General features: G+C 46.9%; 2 protein-coding genes across 6 annotated transcripts in view; one reads left to right on the top strand and one right to left on the bottom strand.

Annotated features, from left to right (window-relative positions):
* The window catches only part of ablim3 (actin binding LIM protein family, member 3), a 46,429-nt gene extending 34,831 nt beyond the window's left edge, over positions 1-11,598 (bottom strand). Inside the window, 2 exon segments of the mRNA XM_035532275.1 lie at positions 2,565-2,741; positions 11,517-11,598. Coding sequence (XP_035388168.1) covers positions 2,565-2,741; positions 11,517-11,529 — 190 coding nt within the window. The 5' untranslated portion in view covers positions 11,530-11,598.
* A 3,321-nt stretch (positions 11,599-14,919) lies between these two features.
* Positions 14,920-26,828, top strand: sh3tc2 (SH3 domain and tetratricopeptide repeats 2). Of its 5 annotated transcripts, XM_027025725.2 has the most exons (19): positions 14,920-15,094; positions 16,967-17,080; positions 17,606-17,704; positions 18,310-18,441; positions 18,803-18,930; positions 19,014-19,119; positions 19,224-19,367; positions 19,707-19,902; positions 20,092-20,165; positions 20,282-20,477; positions 20,933-21,066; positions 21,191-21,232; positions 21,341-23,065; positions 23,189-23,366; positions 23,549-23,699; positions 23,984-24,106; positions 24,318-24,468; positions 24,783-24,979; positions 25,918-26,828. In XM_027025725.2, the coding sequence occupies exons 2-19, from the start codon at positions 17,056-17,058 to the stop codon at positions 26,425-26,427; spliced, it is 4,311 nt and encodes a 1,436-aa protein (XP_026881526.2). In that variant the 5' UTR covers positions 14,920-15,094; positions 16,967-17,055; the 3' UTR covers positions 26,428-26,828. The 5 variants fall into 5 exon arrangements, with proteins under 5 accessions (XP_026881526.2, XP_026881525.2, XP_026881528.2 ...); XM_027025724.2 differs by lacking the exon at positions 16,967-17,080; XM_027025727.2 differs by lacking the exon at positions 17,606-17,704.
* Positions 26,829-27,385: the final 557 nt, after the last annotated feature.

Raw genomic sequence — 27,385 nt, 5'->3', positions numbered from 1 at the left:
AGAGAGAGAGAGCAGGACAGAGAAAGAGAGCAGGAGAGAGAGTAGGAAAGATAGCAGGGGAGAGAGACAGCAGGGGAGAGAGACAGCAGGAGAGATAGCAGGGGAGAGAGACAGCAGGAGAGAGAGCAGGGGAGAGAGACAGCAGGAGAGAGAGCAGGGGAGAGAGACAGCAGGAGAGAGAGCAGGGGAGAGAGACAGCAGGAGAGATAGCAGGGGAGAGAGACAGCAGGAGAGATAGAAGGGGAGAGAGTTCAGGAGAAGAGACCAAATGTCATTTTACAGTTTCTCTAAATCCCAGTCATAATTCCTTCCAGACTCATATACTGACACTACCTGTCCTGAAGCTGCTTTCTACTCACACCACAGTAAATGGGTCAGACAGGTAAATCAACTGCTTGACAAATATATCATTTTAGTTTAAGAAATGAATCAACACTGCTTACTTATAACATCTAGTTACAACACAGCAATTTCTGTATTTTCCTTCACGCTAACACAGAGGAACGCACAAACAGAACAGAAACTACAAGAAAGTGGAAAAAGAGCAGTGAAGATGAGTAGCAGACTGTCATGCCATGCGGAGTACTATAAATAACCAGACCTGTATTACAGGGTAGAGATCAGAGCGTGGCCACGCCTCCATAGCTCGAGTGGGCAAACCTTCACTTCATATGTCCACAGGCTCCACTTTGAAATGCTACTTAAAACTCTGTTTTGCTTAATAGTAATGTGGGGGTTGGCTATGTGTGTGTGGGTCTCTCTCTCTGTGTATGTGTGTGTGTGAGTGTGTGTGTGTGTGTCCTTCTTTACTCTCTTTGTAGAGACCAAAATGTAAGACCAAATTGGGACCAGATAATATGAGAGGAAATAACTTGGGTGTATGTGCTAGTTTACCAGCATACAGCTAAAGTTACACAGGGCAATATTAAATATAGTAACACCAGTGTGTGTGTGTGTGTGTGTGTGATTGAAAGAGAGAGATATGAGATATACAGATATACAGAATGCCTGGCAACCCCTCACTTAAATGCATTAGCCATCAGTGTGTCCTTGGCAACAGCTGGCCTCAAATCTCTGTAACACCTTCAACTGCTCCTGCATGCTACAGCTTGTTCAAACTGCCCATGGGAAACAGTTATTAGTAGATGTGGAAACATCTCCTAGTAGATGTGGAAATAGCTCCTAGTAGATGTTGAAACATCTCATAGTAAATATGGAAACAGCTTCTAGTAGGTGTGGAAATGGTTCCTAGTAGATACCAGCTCTCTGTACAAGATCCATACTCACACATGTGTGCACAACCACAAGAACTTTTTCAGTACCAGAGTTCTTTCCAGTATAAATAGCAGACAGTTGTGGGACATGGTTATGCCCTAACCATAATATCAGTGTTGGTTCTTTTCTCACATCATCGAGATTTAGAACTCGACCCATGTCTCTAACCGTGTGGAAACAGAAAACCTAATGTGAAATAAACACACACCATTAGTACAGTCCGGGGTGGGGGACCTTTATCAGAACTACCTATATGGATCTGAAATTGACAATCAGATATTGATTACAAAAATCAAAGACATACACAACAACATAGTCCAGGTCAGGGCTGAGGACAAAGTTTACTACAGGCAAGTCTACAAGTAAGGAAGCACTATGGGGAAGACTAAAGGGTGCAAGTGTTATTACCGAAAATGTTCATGTCTTCTAAGGTCTCTATGGCTACAATAACTATAGGGAGGTATTATACCCCCATACCTCCCTCTCCCTCTCTCTCTCTCTCTCTCTCTCTCTCTCTACTCTCTCTCTCTCTCACACACACACACACACACACACACCCCACTATTTGTGTTCTAGGTTTTCGAAACAGAACACTGCTATTGGCTGTTGGATTGACAGCGTTGCTGAGAATAACCACCAACCAGGGCCAGGGTACCCCGTCACACAGTTACCACAGCAACCCCTCCAATGCAGCGCAGATACCGTGTGGAAATGGCAGTTTGGAGGCAGGAACAATAGCAAACAAAATCTACTGTAAAGTTCTTGCAGTGTCTTAAATGTGCAATTTAAGTTTTGGGACCTCTTCAATTCTTAAGTTGACAATGTGTTCAACAGTTGTGGGGAGACCTCCAAATTTAAGTGGATATTTTAGAGCCGTTTCAAATATAAAAATGCATCATACACGTTCATTCATAACAAGAAACCTGAAAGGACGTGACATTCAGTTTTACCAAAGTGTTTGTTGCTGAAAAAGCCGTAGCCAATTAATCGAGCTGAGGCAATAGTCGATGTTCTCACCACGCAACAAGTCTCTGCCCGAGGCAGCCTGGGAGCAAGACACAAACACTCTCCGAGTCCCACGAGTACACCCCCAACCACTCCAACATCTCAGCGAGGAAAAACAGATCGTACGTCCACACCGTGCTGGTCTCTTATTAAGACTCCAGGAGAAGAAAAAGGAGAGATTTGCTCCACTGTCCAGGCGTATGAAACGTCACTGGCAGTGATGGAGTGACCTTACTCTGCTGGCCTAGTATAGTGACTTGGTACGTGGAGACGAACAGCCTTACCTTGGCAGGTGAAGCATTTGACGTGAAAGTGGACATTCTGCACACGCACCACCTCCCCCTTGCAGATCTCCCTGCAGCGGAAGCACAGGATCGGCCTGGAGGTCCGCTCTCTGCTCTGCTCTCTGCTCTGCTCTCTGCTCCGCTCTTTGCCGTACGAGCCCTGCTGGTGAGGCACTGCTGGAAGCAAGAGAGACCGGACACTGAGAGAGACAGCACACTGAGAGAGACCGGACACTGAGAGAGACAGCACACTGCGAGAGACCAGATACTGAGAGAGACAGCACACTGAGATAGGCAGTATACTGAGAGAGACAGCACACGGAGAGACAGCACATAGAGAGACAGTACAATAAGTGAGATGGCACACTATGAGAGATGGCACACCGAGAAAGAGACAGCTCACTAAGAAAGACGGCACACTAAATCCTTTGCTTTTGGATTCCCCCAAACAGACACACCTACTAAACCTGGAAATGAGTCGACTCAGGTGTGCTTGAGCAGAGACGCTCCCGACCTCAGCAGGACTCTGGCCCTTAAGGACCTGAGTGAGCACACCTTCCTATATGGCATGAAGCACTTGAAGCCTGAGGCAAGAGCCTGCATGCAGCCTAAACCCTGAGTTTCTCTTTCTCTCTCTCTCTTCTCAATGCTGACTGCATTGATGTCGGAAGGTTTGGTGCTGATTTCCATCCTATTAAAGATTCATCAGAAGGACTCATACATTTTTCCAGCAAATGAATCAATTATAGCGAAACCACTGCAGCAAGTGTTCCCGCCTCTTTATTTTAAATGGATTTATATAACTTTTATATAACTGGGAAATTGTCTAAAACGTGAAAGTACATGCAGTATAAACAATTATATGGGGATTCAAAGATGGGTTTCAGTATCACTTCCACAGACTGCTGTGACTTCACTTGGTCTGCAAAAACCTGTGGAATTCACTTCACTGGATATGGCACAAACTTTTCCTCCCCAGTCTCCCTGTTCCAACACAAACACATTCCCAGTTTTCCCAGTTTTGGTACACCACTAATTGTCCCCAGCACTGCAGACTTCCAGGAGCCTCGTTCCTCCTGTTTGCTCCACTGCTATGTTTCCACCACTGTCATGCGACACCTGCTGTGGGACTCCCAGCACTCCCAGCACTCCCAGCACTCCCAGCACGCTGGCGGGGAGGCGACAGCCGGCACGAACATCCAGCGTGCAAACTCACCAGCGCAGGCTGGAAACACCATCCTAGCGACACCGTTGGTGATGGCTGAGGGAACAGTCTCCACTGGGAGAAGGAAATAGGATCGAGTAGGAAACTGGCTTGTAACACCTGCTTCATTGTATCACCTGCTTCACGGTAACACCTGCTTCATGGTAACATCTGTTGTAACACCTGCTTCATTGTATCACCTGCTTCATGGTAACACCTGTTGTAACACCTGCTTCATGGTAACACCTGCTTCACTGACCCATATAAGAGAGTATCAGGTCTTTTTTCTGAGGTCTTCATTAGTCATTCAGTAATGTTTTCAGCACTCTAGTCCTTTTACTTAGCATTTCAAAAAAATTAAAAGTAAGAAGGATTTCCAGCACATGCAATTTCACCTTTACAATGTGGTTTATGAAAATATTATCTAATCGTAAAATATGTGTTGATTTCATTTTACTCAGGCAGCCTATACTGTTGACCACTCTTGTTACCTATAGACAAATACCATTAAACACTGTTTTACTGTATGAAATACATTATTTAACAACTAACTATCTTGTTTTGCTGTGTGACCCACAGTTTAAAGACCTATCCCTTATGCTCCACAGTTTAAAGACCTATCCCTTATGCTCCACTGTTTAAAGACCTATCCCTTATGCTCCACAGATTAAAGACCTATCCCTTATGCTCCACAGTTTAAAGACCTATCCCTTATGCTCCACAGTTTAAAGACCTATCCCTTATGCTCCACAGTTTAAAGACCTATCCCTTATGCTCCACAGTTTAAAGACCTATCCCTTATGCTCCACAGATTAAAGACCTATCCCTTATGCTTCACAGTTTAAAGACCTATCCCTTATGCTCCACAGATTAAAGACCTATCCCTTATGCTCCACAGTTTAAAGACCTATCCCTTATGCTCCACAGTTTAAAGACCTATCCCTTATGCTCCACAGTTTAAAGACCCATCCCTTATGCTCCACAGATTAAAGACCTATCCCTTATGCTCCACAGATTAAAGACCTATCCCTTATGCTCCATAAATTAAAGACCTATCCCTTATGCTCCACAGTTTAAAGACCTATCCCTTATGCTCCAGTTTAAAGACCTATCCCTTATGCTCCACAGTTTAAAGACCTATCCCTTATGCTCCACAGATTAAAGACCTATCCCTTATGCTCCACAGTTTAAAGACCTATCCCTTATGTGCCACGGATTAAAGACCTATCCCTTATGCTCCACAGATTAAAGACCTATCCTTTATACTCGACAGATTAAAGATCAATCCCTTATGCTCTGGTCCAGGAACCCTGCAGTACTGTGTAGTGCAAGGTCACTCAGAACCATTATTAAAAAAGTCAGGATATTGTGTTCAAGAAATAATTTGACAAATAAAACACTGTCTTCCATTGACCCATCCTCTTCTCAGCTGGAGGAGCAATGCCCCGTTAATACGGATATTCTCCCTCACCAGCTCGTGCTCACACTGGCAATATTGTGTCCGTGTGTTCTCCTGGTGGGCCTGCTCCTGAACCGGAGCATCGACTGCATTGTTCTCAGAGTGCCGTGTGTAGTCCTCGCCCACACGCGAGGCCCTCGGGGCTCAGGCACGCGCAAATCCAACATGCCGGCAGTAGAGGGCGCTATCTTAAGGCACGACACCCCTCGCCTTCCTTTGTTCACTCAGAACGAAACGCTGTGTTTCAAGCAGCGAATGTTTGTGACATAAAACTGAGATGAATCGACCAAAGAATCTGAGCATTTTGAGTGACTGAGCTGTCAGTTGCTTACAAGTTGTCACACAGATAAACAGCGGTGACAGCTCAAAGTGAATAAACTGCAGGGTGTGAGAGAGTCTCGCCGCCATGATGCGCAGAGAGTGAAGCTGCAAGATGTGTGAGTGTGTGTGTGTGTGTGTGTGTGTGTGTGTGTGTGTGTGAGAGAGAGAGAGAGTGTGGGGTCTCTGGCAGGGAGGTGTAGGGGTGTGTGTGTGTGAGTGTGTGTGTGTGTGTGTGTGTGAGAGAGAGAGAGAGAGAGAGAGAGAGAGAGAGAGAGTGTGGGGTCTCTGGCAGGGAGGTGTGTGTGTGTGTGTGTGTGAGAGAGAGAGAGAGTGTGGGGTCTCTGGCTGGGAGGTGTAGGGGTGTGTGTGTGTGTGTGTGTGTGTGTGTGTGTGTGTGTGTGTGTGTGTGTGAGTGAGAGTGTGGGGTCTCTGGCAGGGAGGTGTTGGTGTGTGTGTGTGTGTGTGTGTGTGTGTGTGTGTGTGTGTGAGAGAGAGAGAGAGTGTGGGGTCTCTGGCTGGGAGGTGTGTGTGTGTGTGTGTGTGTGTGTGTGTGTGTGAGAGAGAGAGAGAGTGTGGGGTCTCTGGCAGGGAGGTGTAGGGGTGTGTGTGTGTGTGTGTGTGTGTGTGTGTGTGTGAGAGAGAGAGAGAGAGAGAGAGAGTGTGGGGTCTCTGGCTGGGAGGTGTGTGTGTGTGTGTGTGTGTGTGTGTGTGTGAGAGAGAGAGAGTGTGGGGTCTCTGGCAGGGAGGTGTAGGGGTGTGTGTGTGTGTGTGTGTGTGTGTGTGTGTGTGAGAGAGAGAGAGTGTGGGGTCTCTGGCAGGGAGGTGTAGGGGTGTGTGTGTGTGTGTGTGTGTGTGTGTGAGAGAGAGAGAGAGAGTGTGGGGTCTCTGGCAGGGAGGTGTAGGGGTGTGTGTGTGTGTGTGTGTGTGTGTGTGTGTGTGTGTGTGTGTGTGAGAGAGAGAGAGAGAGAGTGTGGGGTCTCTGGCTGGGAGGCTGGATAATCCCTGATAACCCACAGAGCTGACACAGGACACGGAGCATGCATTCCCCTCACACTTGCACTGTCGTACCCAAGTATGAGCAGGTGTAAAGGTGTGTGCGTGTGTGTGTGTGTGTGAGTGGTTTAGGATTAAGATTTTTAATCCCACTTAAATGAATTGGCCCCTAAATTCCAAGTTCACATGCAGAAGACTGTTGTGTCAACATGGAGAGAACATGGAGAGAACATTTTGCATAGGCTTTGAATATGAAAATGTCTAATTCAAATTACAAATCAATTCAGATTCCAAGTCCAGCTCCACAAAGACACCTGTTAAATGCTTATTTTCTTGGGTAACCAAGAAACGGGAGTGACAAATTTGTTCTGCATCGCACAAAGGCGTTCTAATTTATAATCGCAATGTTAGTCTATGTTTTAAAGAGCACTATTTAGCACATGGCCAGTGACATCAGGCCCAAGGTGTAAGGTGATAAGCACTGGGCTATTCCTGCCCTGGACTGAGCCATCTCCCCGCTGTCCACCTCACGGAGGACTGGGAATGACGGGACATGATCGGGCAACTGTGCGGTGTTAACCACTAAGGACACACAGGGCCCAGTCAGACGACAGCGGGATATATAAAACAGGACTGGCACGAGCAATCCTTGATTTTCATTTTGTTATTCTGTAAAGGCTTAGCAACAGCCAGCAGGCATATTTAAAAATGTACCCTGTTGTTGTATATTATATAACAGGTGGTGAAAGAACGGGAGCTTTCTGAGTTTTTTGATCAAGAAATGGTGACTGACGATCACAAAGACACAGTGGGGGAAACATTTTCATGAAAATCTTTGTACACCAGCTGTTTTACTTTATCAAAAGAATGTAAATAGGTTGAAACGGTTGCATTTCGAATCATAAAGCTCTATTGCAAACTTTTATTTTAAGAGTAGGAACCATTTGTGTAGGATTTGACCTCTTCTCAGTCCGATTCTGAGAGTTTACTCTGTGGCAGTGTGCCCGCTACTAACAAGAATCTATCTAGTGGTGATTTACCGTTACAGCAAGTGTTGCCGCTTGGACGCTCACTCGGACAGGCAAAACCCAAGGTCAGGCAGAATGAGCCGTGACCTTTCGGTCCTGAAGGGATTCCATTAGCCTCCAGGCTGCTCTTGGCTTTAGTAATGCCCTCGGCCGAAGGGTTTTGAGACGAGTGTTCGTTGAACTGCTTGACTGCACAGCGGAGATGACATCACTCCCTGCGGTTCAGTCACAATTAGCCGCGCTTAAGGACGCGGCGTGCGACTGCAATGAGCTTTTAGCGTCTCCGCACGAGCCTCCGCGTTTTCGGCTTATTAGAGCTCCGCGAGCGCCTCTGTCATAAATCTGCATCTGAGTCCACATCCTGTGAGTGCCATATGGGGAGTGTATTATGAATTATGAAGATTAGACAGGCGCTCTACCTCTAGTAAGCACAAACAAATCAGTATCTCCAGGCTTTCCACACCCGTGGGTTCTCAGAAAAGCACCATATTCCCAGAGAAAGTAGACATTTTTCCAGTCTAATTAAGCACCATATTCCCAGAGAAACAGACCCTAAACAGAACCGGGATAATGACTGAGAAGTTGAGGCACTTCTCTTTTTGGCCTCAGCAGAGATACGCCGATGCTGTCTCTCCGGTGAAAAGCACAGCGAGGTAATAAGACAACTAATAAATAACACTTCCTACTAATTGCCCAGGAATCTGCTTGGAAAATCGGGTACTTTTAAAGCCATCTGATATCTTTAAAGCAGAAAATAATACATAACGCTAATGAGGAGGAAGATGTCACGAAGAATCTTTAAAAAATTATTTATTTAAATGTATTTAAATCGGTGGGGATGGTACGTCTGTGGGACAGACAACGTCTGTGGGTCCCAGCCAACACCACAAAGCTTACAGCAGACTCAGACAGGACCAGTTTACTGTACTGAATACTGACTGCCATTAGCAGTGTTAAACATAGACACACAATCACGGTTCATTAGAACATCAGGCTATAATAAAACATTTTGTGGGAATATTTGCAAGTGTGCAATTGTACATTCAGAAAGAGCTGTAACCTGTGCGCTCACTTCATTAGCATAGCCGCTCTTATCTATGAGTGATTGGCTGTGATGAAGTAGGTTTGCTCCTGAATGAAATTCGTTATCTGTAGGCCTCATTAACTCTGAAGGTCAAAATTGCAAATTAAATAAGCATTACCTGGAAGTCCCAGCAGAAGTCTCAGGAATGTGCTGACATGCACTGATTGGTCCATCAGAGTACATGGTATCTACCAAAGCCATGTTTGCTATCAGCCTCACAGGTGGAGCTAGGACTCCAGGACTCCAGGATTACAGGACTCCAGGACTACAGGACTACAGGACTCCAGGACTATAGGACTATAGGACTCCAGGCTAAAAGCATTGTTATTGTTATTAATTGTTATTGTTATTGTTGAGTCTAAGCTGACACAAGTGTCAAGACAAATTATGAATGTTCCATAGCCTGTGAGTATGGAGTACAGCCTGGGCTCCCCTCTGCTTGCGGAGACGGATTCCGTGAGAGCCCAGGAGACTTCTGGGTCATGGATGCAGGCAAATCTCAAGCTGTTATTCAGAGATGCAATCAGAAGACAAGCAGGGAACACATGGCGTTAAGTGTATTCAATGGCAGGAGTTTTGTACCTGATAAAACAGTCTTCCGATTCCAGTCTGTTGGGAAAAAAGCACTAAATGAGTGCGATAAGTGCAAAGAGCGGAGACTGCGAACCCTGGATCTCTGCCAACTTCATGACTTGTATGCTGCGGACAAGGTTCTGGGAGCAAGCCCCAACGACGTGGCCAGAGTCACTCCTCTTTGTCAACGTGTGCCGACGTCTTCCTCTGCGTCGCGCTTCGCCAAAGGGATCTGTGCAGCAGAGTCCAAGTTCCTTCTACATCTTTGTCTCTTACTCTTTCATGCGCTCGCTCTCTCTCTCTCTCTCTCTCTCTCTCTCTCCGAGCAACGCTGAGGACAGGCAGAAAATCTCCACCATCCTCACTGGATGGCATCCCAAAGACAATCACTTAAGAGTAAGTGATGAGTTATTGATTCCTGATTATTTTACCACAGTTCCCTTGGTGCAAGCAACCCTATTTCATCAATAGGAAAGAAAAAAAAGCCCAAATGAAGCAAGGAAAGAAAGAGAAATTCAGCAGGCAGGAATCCTGAATCCTTAGCAGTGCTGCAGCGGCGTGGAACGCGGGAAGTAGCGAGCGGAAGATATGGAGAGGGCAGCGGATGAAACGGACGCAGCACCCGGGTGTAATTACGCAGCATTCCTGCTGCTCCAGGCTTTCGCACCCAGCGGGGCGGAAGACGCTCCATCAGGCCAGGCGCCCGCGCCCAAACGCCGCGGGTCCGCTCAGCCGGGCCGCAGGTGAGCCGGAGAGCTGCACGCCATCTGCATGCCTGGGTAACGACTCCTCGCGAAAGATACGGTGGCCTGGAAATGAAGGTCAGTGATGCGGGAGGGTGATTATTAGAAAAGGAGATGAAAGAAAAGACAACGAAACGGATTAAAGGGAAAAAATGAATGAGACTAACGGGACACCCCAAAATCAAGGAGGGCGTGTAGTTGTAGTGCGTTGCGTGAGGCGCGTAGTGGAATTGATGGATTTGAAACGGCGTGTTTGGTCCGGGCTCACGTTCTGACTCGTCCTGCTCCCCGTGAGGCGCTCATACTGTTTTCTTATTCCGTCAGCCATGCAACGCGTCCGGTAAAGTGGTGAGCACAGCGATCCATCCAATGGACCAAGAAGAGCTGTACGTGTGTGTGACACATATCTCCCCCCACACACATCTGTCTGAAGCAGGGAACACTGGCTCTCCATGCGAATGTGGGCTGGTGAGTGGCAGACTCCAGGTGAGCAGTGGGCAGTGTGGCACTGTGGGGCGAGACGGCCCGGGCCTGACGCCGAACATGCCAGCATGTCACAGTGCCAAGGTGTCAGGAAGGAAGCGATGAATAGCCTCGCTTAATATAAAAACACAAACAAAGTCCTCGATTTAGTTTTCTTTTGCCTTTCTCAGCTAGAAAATGTTCAGTTTGAAAATTTCCCAGCAAAATACTGTTTATCAGATAAGATGAAGGTGCCCTTGACGTTTGGCCAGAACAACGTCCTCTGACAGACACACATAAACCAATCTTTGGAGAGTGGCTCACCAAAGATTACTTGACTGCTCTCGCTCTCTCTGTCCTTTTGTGCGTGTACTCGTGTGTGTTCGTGCGTGTGTGTATGTGTGTGTCTGTATGCGTTTGCGCTCGACTGAACGATAACCTTCAACATATGTCATATAATAATGTAAATGTAAATGTAAGTCAATGCGTAAAGACGTCGGTACACCTGATAAGCGTGAAGGAGGTTTGACCTCAGAAGTCACATGCGTAACCTCTTCCAAAGCATTTATAGCGGGACACATATTACGGGAAGCAGTTTTCTCTACCACAAACCTCCATCCAACTCCAGCTTCAGAAAGCATTCATTGAATGACATTTAAATATGCAACATATGCCATTAAGGTTCATTAAAATATGTGTGTGTGTAGGAAAAGCGTAAGTCAAACGTGACCTCAACAGAACCACACTGTGCGCAAACGGAACACGGCGGAGCGACTTTCCGCTGCTACTCGCCAATGAGGTTTTAGAAAATGCTTAGAGATCAGAATCCAGGCCATTCTAAAAAGGGCGAGTGTACAGAAACTTTTTTTCTCGAAAAATCGAAACACCTGAATACTTAAAGGTAAAAGTACGGGCATGCTGAGCGCGAGGACGGTGAAAGATGTGCCACCGGTGCCCTGGCTTTCGCGAGACCAGTTGAATAGGCAGTTTTCGTGACTCACTTCACGAACCTCGTTCTTGATGATTTATTTATAGTCGTTGGCCACAATGCAGCCTCTCCTCCGAAACGCAAACGATGTACTCACCGCTTGCGCTCATGGCTCTGGAACAATTGCACCCGAGGCAGTCCGGCGGCACTGCTGCTCCTGCAAAGCCCCACTGCCCCCGTGGAAGTTCCGCGAAAGCACCCGAAGTGAACTTGGAACCCAATTACCAACGAATGCAATGTAGATGCTCCCAAATCCTCCCGGCATCGCCTCCGAAAGCCCGCAGCGGAACCCAAACCCCGTGCGCTCCGTGGCGACCGCGAGCCGTGGTGTCGCCCCGGTCCGCGCTCGCGCTCGCTTCTCCCGCAGGTCACCGCCGCGTTCCAGCGCTCGCCCGCATCCTCGCAGCGGTGACGTCAGGCGGCGGACGATCCGAACGGCGCGTTTCCGCGGCTCGCGCAAACAGAGAGGAGACGGGCGGAGAGGGCTGGGTTTGCGCGTGCTACGCCGCGCTCACGGATAGGACCAGACACGAGCGCCCTCTCCTGCGCGGTCCGAATAAACACAATTAGATAAAAAATCAGGCTACACCGTGCGGGGAAAAGGTCACACAGCAAACAACGACAACGGTAAATTGCTATCATAAATTAATACATTCTTAATAGATGCTAGAATTCCACAGTGCTTTAAAATGTGCCATGGTTAATATCCATCTTTCTATTTTTGTGTTATTTAGTATCCTACAACAAAATGAAATACATTTTCAGCTCAAAATATATCGCATATATTATATGTATATTTTCTAAATACGAGTGAGAAATCGGAAACAAACACACGGACAATTACTATTTCACTTACTTGTACAACACACCAGAGGGCGCTGTTTCACTAAATTAAATTTTTAGCCCAGCAGGTCTGCTATGCGTGGCATATTTGACCTGATCAAATCAGCTGTTTTTATTTATAAAAAAAAAAAAAAGTTTTATATGGGGGAAACAGTCTCCATCCGACCATTGTACTTTAGCACAGGTCAAAGAATGGAAATAAAATTGAGGAGACATAAGTAGGCAAGCATAAACCATGCCCAAAATGGCTTTTTAAAAGCATAGAAAAGCTTTTTAGCTATCCGTGCACATAAACTTTTACGTTACAGCTTCTTGGCCATTAACCACATGCAGTATTTTGTTCAGGTTCATGCAGAACACAGACACCCTAATCACAGCCAGCACGTGTATTCAAGCCCTTTTCTGTCTTTGCCTGCCTGTGGAGTGGCTTCTAGGACCACTTTAACCAGGCAGTCCTTTATCCTGCTGGTTCTGCTCTTTCTCATCATGTTATACTAATGCTACTCTTCACTTATGCAGTGTGGGCACAGTCCTGAGAAACACTGAGGCACTCTGGAAGATAGCAAACGGAACAACAAGGGGATGCAAGAAGGCATCTCTCTCTCTCTTCAGCCTGAGTGCATGTCAGATATTTTTAACAGCGCTGTAAGGTCTGACAGGTGAACTGGTGCTCATCATTGCTCCACCCTCAGCTATGATGCCCCACCCCCAGCTATGATGCCCCACCCTCAGCTATGATGACTCTACACCTTCTAACGTTTCCTCCTCAGTTAACCCTGGTCCATACTCCCCCAGTGGAGAGAGAGAGAGAGAGAGAGAGAGAGAGAGAGAGAGAGAGAGCGAGCGCTATGGATTCAGATTCTGATCAGGTTTAAGTAGAAACCCACTGTAGGGGGGAAAGGGATTCATATGGATCTGAACTGAAATCCTCATATGACCTAATTGATTTTAGGATTGTAACCCAGAAGCAATGAGCCTTGCTGGGCTTACTGACTTAAAAGTAGAATTTCAGTGTCTACATCAAATTTTCATGTTTAGCTGAAACACTGCAATGTGGACAAGACTGTTTTCAGCAAGACTGTGATCAGCAATTGTGGATGGTAAAAATCCTTCTGACATACTTATTGTACTTCCAGTGGGATTCATCAAGCCCACATCCACCTGTGCTAATTCTCCCCGATGGGTGTTCGATGAAGTGAATTCGTGTCTGGCTGTGGCTGTCATGTTGACAGGGTGCAGTCTGTGGGAATGTGTTTGCGAAGGCTGGGGAATGCCCGAAGAGCGGCCGTGGTGGGCTTTGGCCATTGTGCTGGAATAGGATCATCCGGAACAACAGGAAACCGGATTTCCTGTAGGCATTAGGGCCTTTATTCAAGTGGTAACCTTTACGAGCAAATACAGTTCCTATAAATCTACTGCATAATTACGTCACACGCGCCCCCTTATGAAGTACATATATATTATGACTATCTGTTTTGCTCTAGTGCGCCATCATTCATATCAATACAACAAAACCGCACCTCATTTGACGGAATACAGAATGCGGAATATTATATATTATAGTTCCATGAGTGGTCAGTGACTGAGCCCTCTGTTGTCCACTCCACTGTGAGGACACGGACCGCATGCTCTCACGGAGCATGCACACAGACGCGTGCCTTACTCCACACGCCTGCTAGGGGCCACTTTTCAAATGGCTTACCAAGAAGCTTTGCAGTACGTGATCTGTTCCGCGGTTTATGTTTGACCACCCGGTAAATGGCGGCGCGCTGGGACACAAGCTATTACCTGCCCCGCCAATAGGCAGATAAAGCCGTGAAGTGGAGGAATTTTGAGAGCAGAGGTCGCTTGTTAAGTGGGGGTTAGTCCAAGGTGCAGCACAAGGAAACTTGCTGCTGTGAAACACCATAAATATGCTTAGAATATTATGGGATGTTCATGTCACAGATAATTTAAGGTGCTACGGGAAGAACTGAAGAAATTTTAGCAGGAGCACGGCTGGCATGCAGACCTAACCAGGCGTGCGTTTTACGCAGGGAAGGCACCTTCAAAATGCAAGTTTTCGGGCGTGTCTGGGTGGAATGACTAAACTGATTGTCACGTCTGCTGGCTCTGGTTATGGTGTATGGAGAACAAGTCCAACCTGATAGATTGCTTCATTATGACTGCAGGTGTAGAAACAATCCTTCCTGTATGGTTCTGTTATAGTGGTATGATAGGAATATGAAGACCTGGGTCTGAAATTCTTCCTGTATGCCTTGTCTGATTGAAATGTTATGAACGAGAGATTTGATTTGTTTCCGTCCTTTGTATCTCGAGAACCTAAACAGGTCCCTTTGACCTGACCTAGAGGACGGACTTAGAGCATGGAACAGTGCAAGGGAAAGGCCAGGGGACGAATGATAAGACTGAGGGAGAGAACAGTTTAAAAAAAATAAGATATGAGAAAATAAAAAAAGAGAATGCAGAGATAGTGAGAAAAAAGAGTCAAAGAGAGAAAGCGGGAGAGAGAGAGAGGCAGAGAGAGAGAGAGAGAGCGAGAGATTTAGAGGTGGAGATTTCCTCAGAGCAGAGACTGGTTTCTCTTCAGCACACATGTGACAGCGACACCCACCCACACACACACACACACACACACACGCACACACACGCACGCACGCACGCACCCCCTTCCCACACACATACACACACACAAACACACACACCCTCACACTGTGCTACGGGAGCTTGCCAGAGGAGCAGCAGTTTCTAGCCGTTGGAGCTGCGCTCCACTGCATTCCGGCGCTCTTATGAAGGACGACGGCCAGCCAGGCAGGAGCGTGTGGGACAGAGGTACTGCATGTGCACTTAGCGCACCTTCTTTTCTGCCTACATTCTTCTGCTTGAATCTTGTTTCAACTTCATTGCTGCAGGATCAGTTTAGTGTGTGTCGGCAGAGGTTAGCAGCCCTGGTCACATGTTTTCAGCTGTTGCTTTCACTTTGGCACTTTGGCACTTTTTTCTTGTTTCCTCTGCCGGTCGCCGGTTCAAGTGCTGCGGTATCTGCGTCTTTCTCAGTCTCAGATCACAACATAAAGACAACGTCTTTCATCTCTAGCTTGGATCCAGTCTAGCGGTTAGCCTCTCAGTCCCTGTTCACTGGCTTGTGAAGTTAGAAGAACACTTTGGCCCACGAGGGAGACATTCTAAACTTAGTGCTTACAGTCTGGGCTCAGGTTACAATGCTTCCCTCTCTCTCCCTGACAGTGGCACAGCTGAGGAACAGATTTCCTATCCCTGATGGATGTTAGAGATGTCCGTCTTTGATAAAACACAGTTCCCACAGTCATAATGCCGCCAACATTACAATAGAAATAATGTGTAATTGTAACATATGGTACTCTAATATACAGCATTGGAGGTTATGTCTGCATGCACGACTTTACTGCTGCTTTGGAGTTCAAAGGACTTTATAAAAGCATAATAAAATGCTTGTCTTGAGAACTTCTACAGCCGTTCAGAGTTTTATTAGATTGTGCTGACTAGACAGTCAAATAGGAGACGCTGTTCTAGAGATGTGCTGCTATATAGCTGCAGGCTATTTACAGCTGGAAAAAGACCAGCACAAATTCCATTAGCTCCTAACAGACTCTGTTCTGGCACATCCGCTGAGAGTGGAGATCACTGTCCTCTCCAGACACATATGTGTACCGCTTAGACATAGTCAGCAAAATGAAAGAAAGACAGAGAGTGTCGGGCTCATTTCAGGAGCTGGGAGGACAGTCGGGTGATGTTCACCTTGCGCTTTATACAGAGTCGTATGTTGAGCTTCAGGTGTTACAGTGACGCTGGCATCTCCTGAATGCGCTCCCAATCTTTTCCCACTAACACGCCCGTGGAGCACCGAAGCCACTAGATGGTGCTAAATATCCGGATCCTTCCTCTCCAGCACTTGCCACTGGAGGTTTACACAGGAACTTGGATAAAAATAATAAGAATGTCCTGGCATGGGAAGTGCTGATTGTCGTGGGCACCGTGAGATGCTGGCACGGCTGGCCTGGAGCTGGCAGCATGAGTGCTGCCTCTGGAGAGGAGGAATAGAAATCCAGAGATTAGAGACGGACACGCTTCACACACTGGGATCGGGATGCCTGCTGTGCTGTTCTCAGTGTGGTTGTAGTCTTTGTAGTCTTAGTTTTATTGTGTTACAGCCAGAACCATAGCACTCATTTTACAGAATTCCTACACGCACACAGACACAAACACACACACACACACACACACATGCCTGGCATGCAGTGACACGGACCAACCTACACCAGCATGCCAAGAGCAAGACTTGCATTGTACGTTAAATTCACACAGTGCACAGACCAGCCAGAGAGAGGAAGGGGGTGAGAGAGCGAGAGAGAGAGAGAGAGAGAGAGAGTGGGAGAGAGGGAGAGAGAGAGACAGAGAGACGGATGTGAAGAGTAAGAGAGTAAACACTCAAGATGCAGACACAACGGCAAAGAGAGTAAGAGTGCACAGGAAAGGGAGAGAGGTGGGAAGCACTTCCAGAGAGAGAACAGCTTCTCTGCTGGCCAACATTCACTGCAGCTAACGCGGCTCCCTGTCAGTGCCGGGCCCGGCGACTCTGAGCGGGCGGGTTCATCGTCCACGCCATGGCATGCGGGTGCTGCTCATGCCTCGTCTCCTGTCTCAGAACCTGCTTCTTGCTTTCAGGTTGGTGTTCATCCCGATTCTTGTAGGGTTTTTGCCATGAGAAGGAAGAGACACTTACACAGGCCGACGTCAGTGCGTTGCAGTGCGAAATGGGTAATAGGGTTATCCATGAAGGTAATGCCCACAGAGATATGGCTGGTGTTCTTCTCTTTGCACTGTTCTGACTAACTTTGTGACATGCAGGCTAATGGGTTGGTGTGTCTCCTGCGTGATTAATGGGATCTTTTCGTTGCTTTACGTTTGTTTGGGGCTGTTTTTAAATGATGCATTATTCATTGCCAACTTGCCTGGCTTGGGACTGAAGCTTTGGCTATCAGCAATGATCGTGTGAGTATAACGAATCTCAAATCACTGGCACCTAAAATCGCATCAATTTGTAGTCCAGGTTCAGACTGTGTTGACATGACTGGAACCCTAATGGTTTCTAAATGGGTTTACCATAAAGTGCATGCACCTCTGTCTGAGTGTATTGTGTCTAACATGTGTTGACCCCTGAACAGGCTGTGGTGCTCTCTTGGTGCCCGTCCAGATGTGATAAACTCACCTTTTCTCTTAATGTCTTTTTGATTCAAGGCGTCTTTAGATTTCACAAGGTTAATGTGCTTTAACTCCTAACTAACGGCCCTCCCCTTTCCTTAGACATATCAACTGCTGGACTTGATGCTTTATGGGACGAGCCCCCATACACAATAACCGGAGCCAATGAGCTCATTCCAGGAAATGATGTCATGGCCACTGGTAAGAGTAAATTACCTGGAATTAGGTGACACTGACAATCGACACCAAACACTTTTACAGAACACAGTCCCGAACACAGACTGAAGCTACTGGATTGATTTTTGTCAAATGCACTTAACAAGAAAAATACCTTAACTGAACTAAAATATTAACTAATACACTACACAACTTAACATCAGAGTTCATAGCTTTTGTGTGATATACTTGTGCTGGATTTGAACATCCTCTTTATACAATGGACAAAACTGGGAAGGTCTACCCATCCTGAGGACACAGCAGACTGATATTTATAGAGCTGCCGCAACGCTGCCATCAATTCCTGCTTTTGCTCAGTAGGAAGTTGCATGATTGCTACTGCCGCTTTGATACGCTGACCGCTGTGCTAACCGGTCAGCGCTGCGGCTACCACATGTGAGCGGAAGTTGGAAGACGTTTGTCGTTGTGTTTAATAAGTCATGAGTTCGTTAACTTAAGCTTGTAAGAACTGGTTCATCTTTGAGCCGCTGCTGGCATGGGTCAGAGACCGGATCAGTAGCCGAGCGCGCAGCACGCGGCGCTGTTTCCACTCCCGCTGTTCTGAGGTCAGTTTCCTCTGTCTGGCGCAGGAGAGGAGGAAGTGCACAGTGAGGTGGAGGTGGAGGATGAGGGGATCACTGGAGAGAGTTACTGGAAGAGGAAGGAAACCCTCAGCAAGACCAGCTCCATCTCCCTGCCCGTGGGCGAGCGCTTCTCGTCAGGTACCTCCATAAGGGCTTCTCCGTCTGGTTGACCTGAGAACGAAGGTGCCAGTAATGGACAGTAATGGCATGTGTGATTTAACGAGCTCTCCCAGCTAATGCCCTGATGTGTCCACTCAGCGTTATCATATCCTCTCAGAAGTCCTGAGTAGCAGAGATCTAACTGCTCACAGAGGGGGCGGGGCATGCCGTCACTGCAAGGCTGTCAATACAGGACAATGCAGGACATAACATAATTACGGCTACATCCAAAGTCCTTTCCAATGTAGATATGATTTAGTGCTTCTGTGCGATGACGATGATGCACTGCCTTGCCTGAACAAGACGTCTGACTTGGTTTTGCTTTATCTGTGTGGTCCAGACGTGCTACTGCTGTTTAGGGGGAGGAGGAGGTCAACGCTGCAACCTGACAGTAACCTGCAGGAGGCGCTGCGCACCAGACTGAGGGTCGTCGAGAGTAACAGCCAAGATGTCATTCAGCTGTTTAAAGTAACCGTGCAAAATGTGGGAATGAAATGCCAGACAGCTGTGCTGGCTTTTCCATGGATTTAAGTCGATGTGATTTCTTCCAGGATCTGTCCGCGCGGTTGGTTTCAGTGCATGCGGAAAAAGACCACTTTGTTGTCACCTTCAAGACCGTGGAGGAAATCTGGAAGTTCTCCACGTACCTGGCTTTAGGTAAACCAGCTGCACGCTATTTTATTAACCTTCCATTCAAATTTTCAGATTTCTTGCCCTTGCGTTGTGGGATTTTTTTTTGATGCGTGCTTTTGTGATTTCAGGATATGTAGCAAGGTGCCTAGAGAACTTCCTGTGTGATGAATCTTTCTGGCTGGACCCTGTGATGCTCAGCGATGTGGAGATCTGTGTGACTGTGGACGAAGAACACCTGGCGCGCCTGTACCTGGGACTCCTTCTGCAGGAGGGTCAGAGTCACTTCACCATTGTACTGCAGTTCAGCTTTTAGGGGGAAGAACGTACTTCACTTTTCATTTCTCTGTGTATAATGGGGAAATCTCTTTGTTTGGTCACCTGATTCAGGAGTAAACATGAATACACCAGGGCTGCAAAGCAAGGACACTTAGAGCTCCCAGAGGTTTCCAAGAATTCCATGTTTTCCAAGAATTTAAACCTCGGCCCACTCAGAAAACGTTTTTATTTCGCTGAACCGCCCAACGCCTAGGACAGGATGATGGGGGGGAAACAAAATCCAGTTACAGAATGCGATCAATAAATAAAATAGGCTTTTATGATTTTGTTTGTAGGTTCATTCTTTTCCAAAGCTCTGCTGACTCATGAGCTCCCCCAGGAGGAAGAGGAACTGGCCTACAGGAAGAACGACCTTGTCATGGTGAAAGACACCGGGCATGAGACGGTGTGGGAGGGCACACTGCTCTCCAGTGGCAAACATGGCCTGGTGTCTGTTCACATCATGCAACCCCTGCCATACCCTTTCTACCAGTGAGTGCCCCGACTGTCCTCACCTCAACACGTTATGGTAATCTCAGCACGGTAGATTTCAGAAGAACGGGCGGGGCTGGGTTTGCTATCAGGAGTCACGGTCAGGTGGACCGAGCAGCGTGGCAGAATATTGTCTACCTTATAACTGCCCTGTTAGAGTGACACAATTGGTACTTTGTGTTTTAAAAGGTGGTTTCTTAGGAAGTACCCAGGCAATGCGGGAGGGGTCTCATCTGCAAAAGGCCTGTTTGACCAGCCTATAGGTGAGGCAGTGATGCTAAACACTCCTAATGCTATGATTAACTCCTGAAATTAACCATGAATATTTACTCTGTGAGCACGAGCCATCTTGATTGCTTGGCAATGTTTATTTCTGCAGTAACCGGCACCTGTGTGGCAATAGTAGACTATTATCCGACAGTTAAAGATGAACTGCACTTCAGTCAAGGAGATTTGATAGAGGTGGACGGCATGCTCCTCAGTTCCATGAACCTGTTCATAGGACGACACCTCTCCAGTGGACACATAGGGTTTGTCCACAAGACCCACGTGAAACCTGAGAATATCAAACCACTGTAAGAAACATAAATAAAAGTAATAAGTATTAATAAAAAAGTAATAATACGTAATAATTCAAGCTTGAACAAATGACCTCCCTCTCAATGTACAGTAAAACGTTTGAATCCATTAGCCCCTCAGCACACAAAAACGTAGATGTTTCAATGTTTTACTTTATGTACATTTTGCTAGTCATTGAGAACAACATTCTTATTTGTGACGGCAGCCATCCAAGATACGACAGCCACAGATAAAATAAGTAAATAAAAAGGAATGTAAGTGGGAAATAGCAAAGCAACACTAGCTGTGTACCAACCCAGTAGACAAGCGCGTCTTTTCAGTTGACCTTGTATCTGTTTCTCTGTCCCTGGCTGTTGGCAGGGGGCTATGGGCGAGTGCAGTTATGCCATGGTGTGAGGAAGAGGTCAGAGTCACGCGGCTGATAACGATGCCTTTGTTTGTCTCTCCACAGCGACAGACAATTGGTCTTTCTGAGCGAGGAGGAGAGAGTGGCTCTCTCGCAGTTTAACCCCTGCCATGAACAATGTCACACTGGACTGCTGAACAAACTCTTCTCCACTGACATCAGCACTGTGTACAGATTAGGTGGGAAACACAAGCACCATCTGTCTGGAAATCCCCTGACATTACTAAGGGGGAAATGATTTTCATTTGCATGCTGTTTCTGTTAATGCTGTTTTGGTTAATGCTGCTTTTAATGCGTTAACAGATCGACTGGACAGCTCAGATTTCAATTATATCAGAAACCAAGGTAATCTTTTGCTCTTGGATTTATGACATCAAAGCACATGTGCACATGCACTTGTACTATGTGATATTTCAAAAACTCAGTGAGAATTTGATTTGCATAATCTCCCAGCACAGAAACCCCCAGTGGATTCCAGGAAGAGCATTATATCCACCATTTCGGAGAAAAGCGATACACCTCCCTACCATTCCTCCCCACGCCCGTCTTTCTACACGTCTCAGAGTTACCTGGAAAGGGATCACGAGGTGCTCTCCTTCAACCTGGAGGACACTTTCCGAGAGATGGACGAATATGAGGAGGACCCGCCCAACTACGTGGACGAAGGCGTCTGGGAAACCGAAGAGATGGAGTGTGTCGACCCCATTCTGACCCTCCTCAATCTGGATCACTTTGAGGACTCTTTCCGGGCACTCTATGACCTCTCCTACTCCTTCCTTGACACGGTGTTCGAGGGCCTTCCAGAGGACGAGGTGCTCCTGCACCTGGAGAGTTTGCGGGAAGGAGCAAAGAAAGGGAGCTTGCTGTGGGCTCATCGCCGGGCCTGCTTCCTTCTGGGCAGGCTCTCCGCCAAAAAGCTGAAGTACTCGCAGGCTCGGGTCTACTACGAGGAGGCCCTGAAGATCCCCGTGGATGGCTTTGAGGACAAAGCGCTGCTGATCGCTCTTTACACCAACCTTACCGCCGTCTACCTCAAGCAGAGGATGACAGATAAGCTCCCCGATACGTTGGAGAAAGCCAGTGCTCTCATGCTCTGCCTTCCCTGCCACAGCTTCTGCTCTCTGGATGAGTTTGAGCTGCTGAAGCCGATTCTATGCAAAGCCGTGGTGGACAATGACCGGCACCTGGAAGCGAGGACGTGCTATCTTGTTCTTCGCCTCTTCCTGCTGCAGAGGAAGGTGGAGGAAGCGTTGCCATTTGTGGAGAGACTTCAGTTCCTCACCATCACTCTCTCAGCAGAGGAAGAGAGACCCGTAGGGCCAGTGGACCTTAACTGGATCTTGTGCAGGCTGTACCATAAAAAGTACTTGCCTTACCTCGCTTTGGCCTCCCTCAGCCTAGACTCGGGCCAGGACCATTCCTTGGATGATGCCTTCCAGAAGGTGGAGCTGTTTATTAAGAACTCACTCAGGCTGAATCCTCAGTGGAGGGAAGGCAGCAGCTTGCCCCCAGCCCAGGTTGTCATTTACCTGCAACAAGCCTTGACCATTGCCAGCTGTGGAGAGGACCCGAGGACCCAGAGGGATCTGTGCCTGTGTCTGGCCAATGTGTACCAGCAGTACGGCGCCCTGGATAAGGCGGTGCCCTACGCCCAGCAGGCCGTGCAGGCCGGAGGCCGTGTGAATGAGGAGGAGGGTTTCGAAGCATCGGTGCTGCTGGCCTGGCTCCTGGTGCTGAACAATGAACCAGAGAGGGCCCTCTCTACTCTGAAACCCCTTCTCCAGTCTCTTAATGAGACCGACAGCCCCACGCAGCGCGGAGTGGTCCATAACCTGCTGGCCTTGTGCCTACGCAAACGGGGTGATGTTAGGGAGGCGGCGCGGAGCTTTCATTGTGCGCTGAAGATTTCGCAGGAGAGCGGGAACAAGCATAACGAGGCGCTGGCCCTGTCGAACCTGGGCTGCCTTGCTTTGTCTGTAGGGGCTCCAGTCCTGGCAGAGAGATTCCTGATGCGATCCCTGCACCTCTTCCAGTGTCCTGACAGCCCATCGGATGAAGAGCATGTGCAGGCCCTGCTGTGGCTGGGCAGAAGCTATAAGGACAGACGAGGAGGTCAAGAGGTCAGGCTTTGCTATGAGCTGGGACTTCTGATCGCAATCAGCGCCAAAAATCTGCACAGTGAGTCGGGCAAACGCTTCCCTTTTGGGTCTTTGGAGCTTTTTCTTCTCATCACATGCGAAAATCTCAAACTATCCATCTGACCTTAAAGTGTAAACTGTGACGGTCGCATTTCTGTTACAGGTCAGATGGTTGTGGCAAAGAGGCTGAGTCGCCTCTATGCCGACTTGCTGCTCTATGGGCAGTGCATCATCTATTACGAGCACTGTGTGGGTCTGTCTAGACAGATGAAGGATAAACGACAGGAAGGAGAGTACCTGGAGATCCTGAGCAGCCTCTACCTCTCACTCAACACCGAGAAGTAAGACAGCCTCGTGAATTTTTCTAATGATGACACGCTGGCACTCTCGTACTACTTTTCTGAAACTTACAGACTTTTTGTAATAATGTACATGCGTATATATGTGTATATCATTAACATTTAACACGAATTTGATTGAATTTAGCAAACTGCAATATACTACAAAGCATTAATGATTTTAGGTCATCAAGGAAGTCTCTGGATTATACCAAGCAAAGCTTGAGGATTTCCATAGACTTGGGGAAGAGAGAGGAGGAATCTGAGATGTGGCTCCAGGTGGGACGCATATACTACCTGATTCAGGAGGACGAGCTGGCTGACATGTACCTCCAGGTGAGGGACAGGCACTAGAGCATCGCATCTGACTACGTCTTCTACTCTAATAGCAGTTCTTGCAAGAACCTGACAATTATCTGAAATTTTACATTTTCATTTTTTTGGCATTTAGAAAGTTACTTACAACTTACAAAGTACAATTTGCACAATTAAGGGTTAAGGGCCTTGCTCAGGGGCCCAACAGTGGCAGCTTTAAGGGTTAAGGGGCTTGAACTGGCAACCTTCTGATTTCTAGTCCAGTACCTTAACTGCTGAGCTGTTCTGTAAACCAATTGTTGCAGGCAGCAGTGACAACAGCGCTAAGGATGAATGACCCTCACTTCACCATGAACATCTACGAAGAGGCCGGAGACGTCTTCTTCAAAGGACAAAGAAACCGAATGGCAGCACTGCCGTTTTTCAGAGTACGTGTCCAATACTCACCTCACGTGTTCACTACTCACTTCACACATCTACTACTCCCCTCACGTGTTCACTACTCACCTCAGCGCGCGTGGTTCTTTTGAGCTCCAATATCCAGACTTGAGGTGTTAACTGCATTTGCGCTGCCGGGGGAGTGACAGCGTGTCTGCTGACCAGCGTGTCTGCTGACCAGCGTGTCTGCTGTGTGTGCAGGACGGTGCGCTGCCGTTTGCGAGGAGCATCAGGGACGTGCACTCTGAGTTCAGGCTGCTGAATAAACTGTCCGAACTGCTTCTGAGCCAGGGCCAGCAGCAGGAGGCCCTGCAGTATGCCACCCTCGCAGTGCAGATCAGCCCCAGCACCGGTACGGGAGCCCCACACCTCCCCTAACCTTCACTCTTCATCAGCTGCAGTATACTGGCTCCCATATCACATGCATAGCCATTTGTTTTGACATAGATGTGACTATGAAGCATATCGACACTCTCTAGCATGTTGGGAATTTCTCAGGGAAATTCATTTTGCAAACCTAGTACTATGTCGCCCCCTGCAGTTATAACACAAACACTACATGTGAAAAAAAAATGAAATTCAAGTTCCAGTGTTCATTCTTTTTCCCCTTTGCCCTTCTTTGTTTTTGAACTGATTAACGAATCACTCTCTGTGTCCTCCTGTTAGGTGCGAGTCTGCAGGAGAGGGTGGCCTACCATCGCCTGGCGTCCGTCTACTACTGTCTGCAGCAGTACGAGCTGGCTGAGAACTACTACTTGAAGGCTCTGTCCCTGTCTCCTGCTGTCCTGGAGCATGTGGTGGAGGCGCGCTACTATGTTAAAGTTTACAGCCGACTGGCCAATTTCACGCTGCACAAGCTGAAGGTGAGATGCAGACAGTGCCGAGAGCATGACCTTTCATAAACCGTCACATGACCTTTCATAAACCGTCACATGGCCTTTCATAAACCATCACATGACCTTTCATAAACCATCACATGACGTATCATAAACCGTCACATGGCCTATCATAAACCGTCACATGACCTTTCATAAACCATCACATGGCCTTTCATAAACCATCACATGGCCTTTCATAAACCATCACATGACCTTTCATAAACCATCACATGGCCTTTCATAAACCATCACATGGCCTTTCATAAACCGTCACATGACCTTTCATAAACCATCACATGGCCTTTCATAAACCATCACATGGCCTTTCATAAACCATCACATGGCCTTTCATAAACCATCACATGACCTTTCATAAACCATCACATGACCTTTCATAAACCATCACATGGCCTTTCATAAACCGTCACATGACCTTTCATAAACCGTCACATGGCCTTTCATAAACCATCACATGACGTATCATAAACCATCACATGACGTATCATAAACCATCACATGGCCTTTCATAAACCGTCACATGACCTTTCATAAACCGTCACATGACCTTTCATAAACCGTCACATGGCCTTTCATAAACCATCACATGACGTATCATAAACCATCACATGGCCTTTCATAAACCATCACATGACGTATCATAAACCATCACATGACCTTTCATAAACCGTCACATGGCCTTTCATAAACCGTCACATGACCTTTCATAAACCGTCACATGACCTTTCATAAACCATCACATGACCTTTCATAAACCATCACAGCTGCAGGTGCACTCCTACAGGATCCTACTGATCCTGCACATAAATTATGATGATTTTTGCATAAAGATGCATTTATGCATGACAGTGAAAGCAAGCAACATGACTCCAGATTTCCTTGAGACGATTGTGATTGCTCCTCAGGACGCGTTCGATGCCATGGGCTATTTCCAGCTGGCTCTGGCAGCAGCACTAGAAGACAGAGGAAGCCCTCGCGCCCTGTACGTCATCTACATGAAACTGGCAGAGATCCATGCCAACCATCTACCCGACCCTGAGCTGAGCCACAGCTACATGGCCAGTGCGCAGAGTCTGAAGGGGGAGCTGGCTGACCACACGGGGTGCTGTGGCTCCGAGCAAGACTCGGCTAACGCGGAACGTTCCGACTCCGAGTCTCCCGACATGTCCCGCCCTGACCTGGACTGCTCTGAGTCCAGCAGCAGGAGCGACACTTGCGTGAAAGACATTAGTCTCGCTGCGCCTGACCAGACACAGACCGAACACACGGAGACCGAGTGTGCTGACCACAGCCGAGAAGATCCAATGGACGCTGGTCACCCAGAAGACAGCAGCCCTGACTCACAGGACACCAGCAGCATTAATCTGACAAACCACACCAGCCACAGTGGTCAGTGCATGCAAAGTATTGACTGAACCGATTTGGGCAGGTTTGCTTGTCTTTGTAATTTCTTTCTCCCACAAAGAGAGCTTCATTATGACAATGAAATATTTAAATGTCTTGTATGTATTAGTTTTGGTCATATATTTAACATTTCTTTCAAATATCGGAGGAAATATTTTCTGTTCTCTGAGAACTCTGATTTTTTTCAGGGTCATTAGCATAATTATATGATATGGATATGTAAATATATGATATGGACATGTAAATTCATGCTATGGATATGTAAATATGCCTGTTGATTCTTTATTATTCTTTATCTGTATTATCTTTTTTCATGTTAAATTGATCAGTCTTTATTATTTTTTCTACTTTTAAATGGTTTTCAAAGCAGACGTATTTAAAGTCACCATTAAATACCCAAACTAAATTCTGATATTTTTGTCTATGTTGTCTCTATGTCACCATGCATCGTGCTGCACAGCTATATAACAGCCTGGTGTGGGTTCCTAACACTCTGTGTGATAAAGTCATTCATCACGACTAACCTTTAATTCCGTAGTAAAGCAATGGCGTGTCTACACTGTACTGCACATATTCTGACGTTCATTATATCAATCTTACTGGACTTCACTGGGAAGTCCATTTAAAATTAGACTGAAACTACAGTTCCTAATAATCGCCGCTAGAGGGCAGTCGAGACTGTCAATCTTTCTTACTGACACGGGAATAAGACCAGGCCTGAGCAAACTGATTTACTTTACAAGTTTATAGATCGTTGTCATTATAATTAGTATACGAGTATATGTACGAGTATATGTAGTATGTTTACGAGTATACTACTACTACTACAACTTGCACTACTCCTAATAATAATAGTAGTAAATATAATTTTAGTTTTTCTTCCACTACTCTGTCTAGAACCTTTAAACATTCATGATCATTAAGTTTCACTATTTAGATCAACGGCTGTCTTTTTAAAAATCTCCTTTG

This window comes from Electrophorus electricus, chromosome 12, assembly GCF_013358815.1.
Source record: "Electrophorus electricus isolate fEleEle1 chromosome 12, fEleEle1.pri, whole genome shotgun sequence".
NCBI classification, from domain to species: Eukaryota; Metazoa; Chordata; class Actinopteri; order Gymnotiformes; family Gymnotidae; genus Electrophorus; species Electrophorus electricus.
This window is presented reverse-complemented; position numbering and strand designations above follow the sequence as displayed.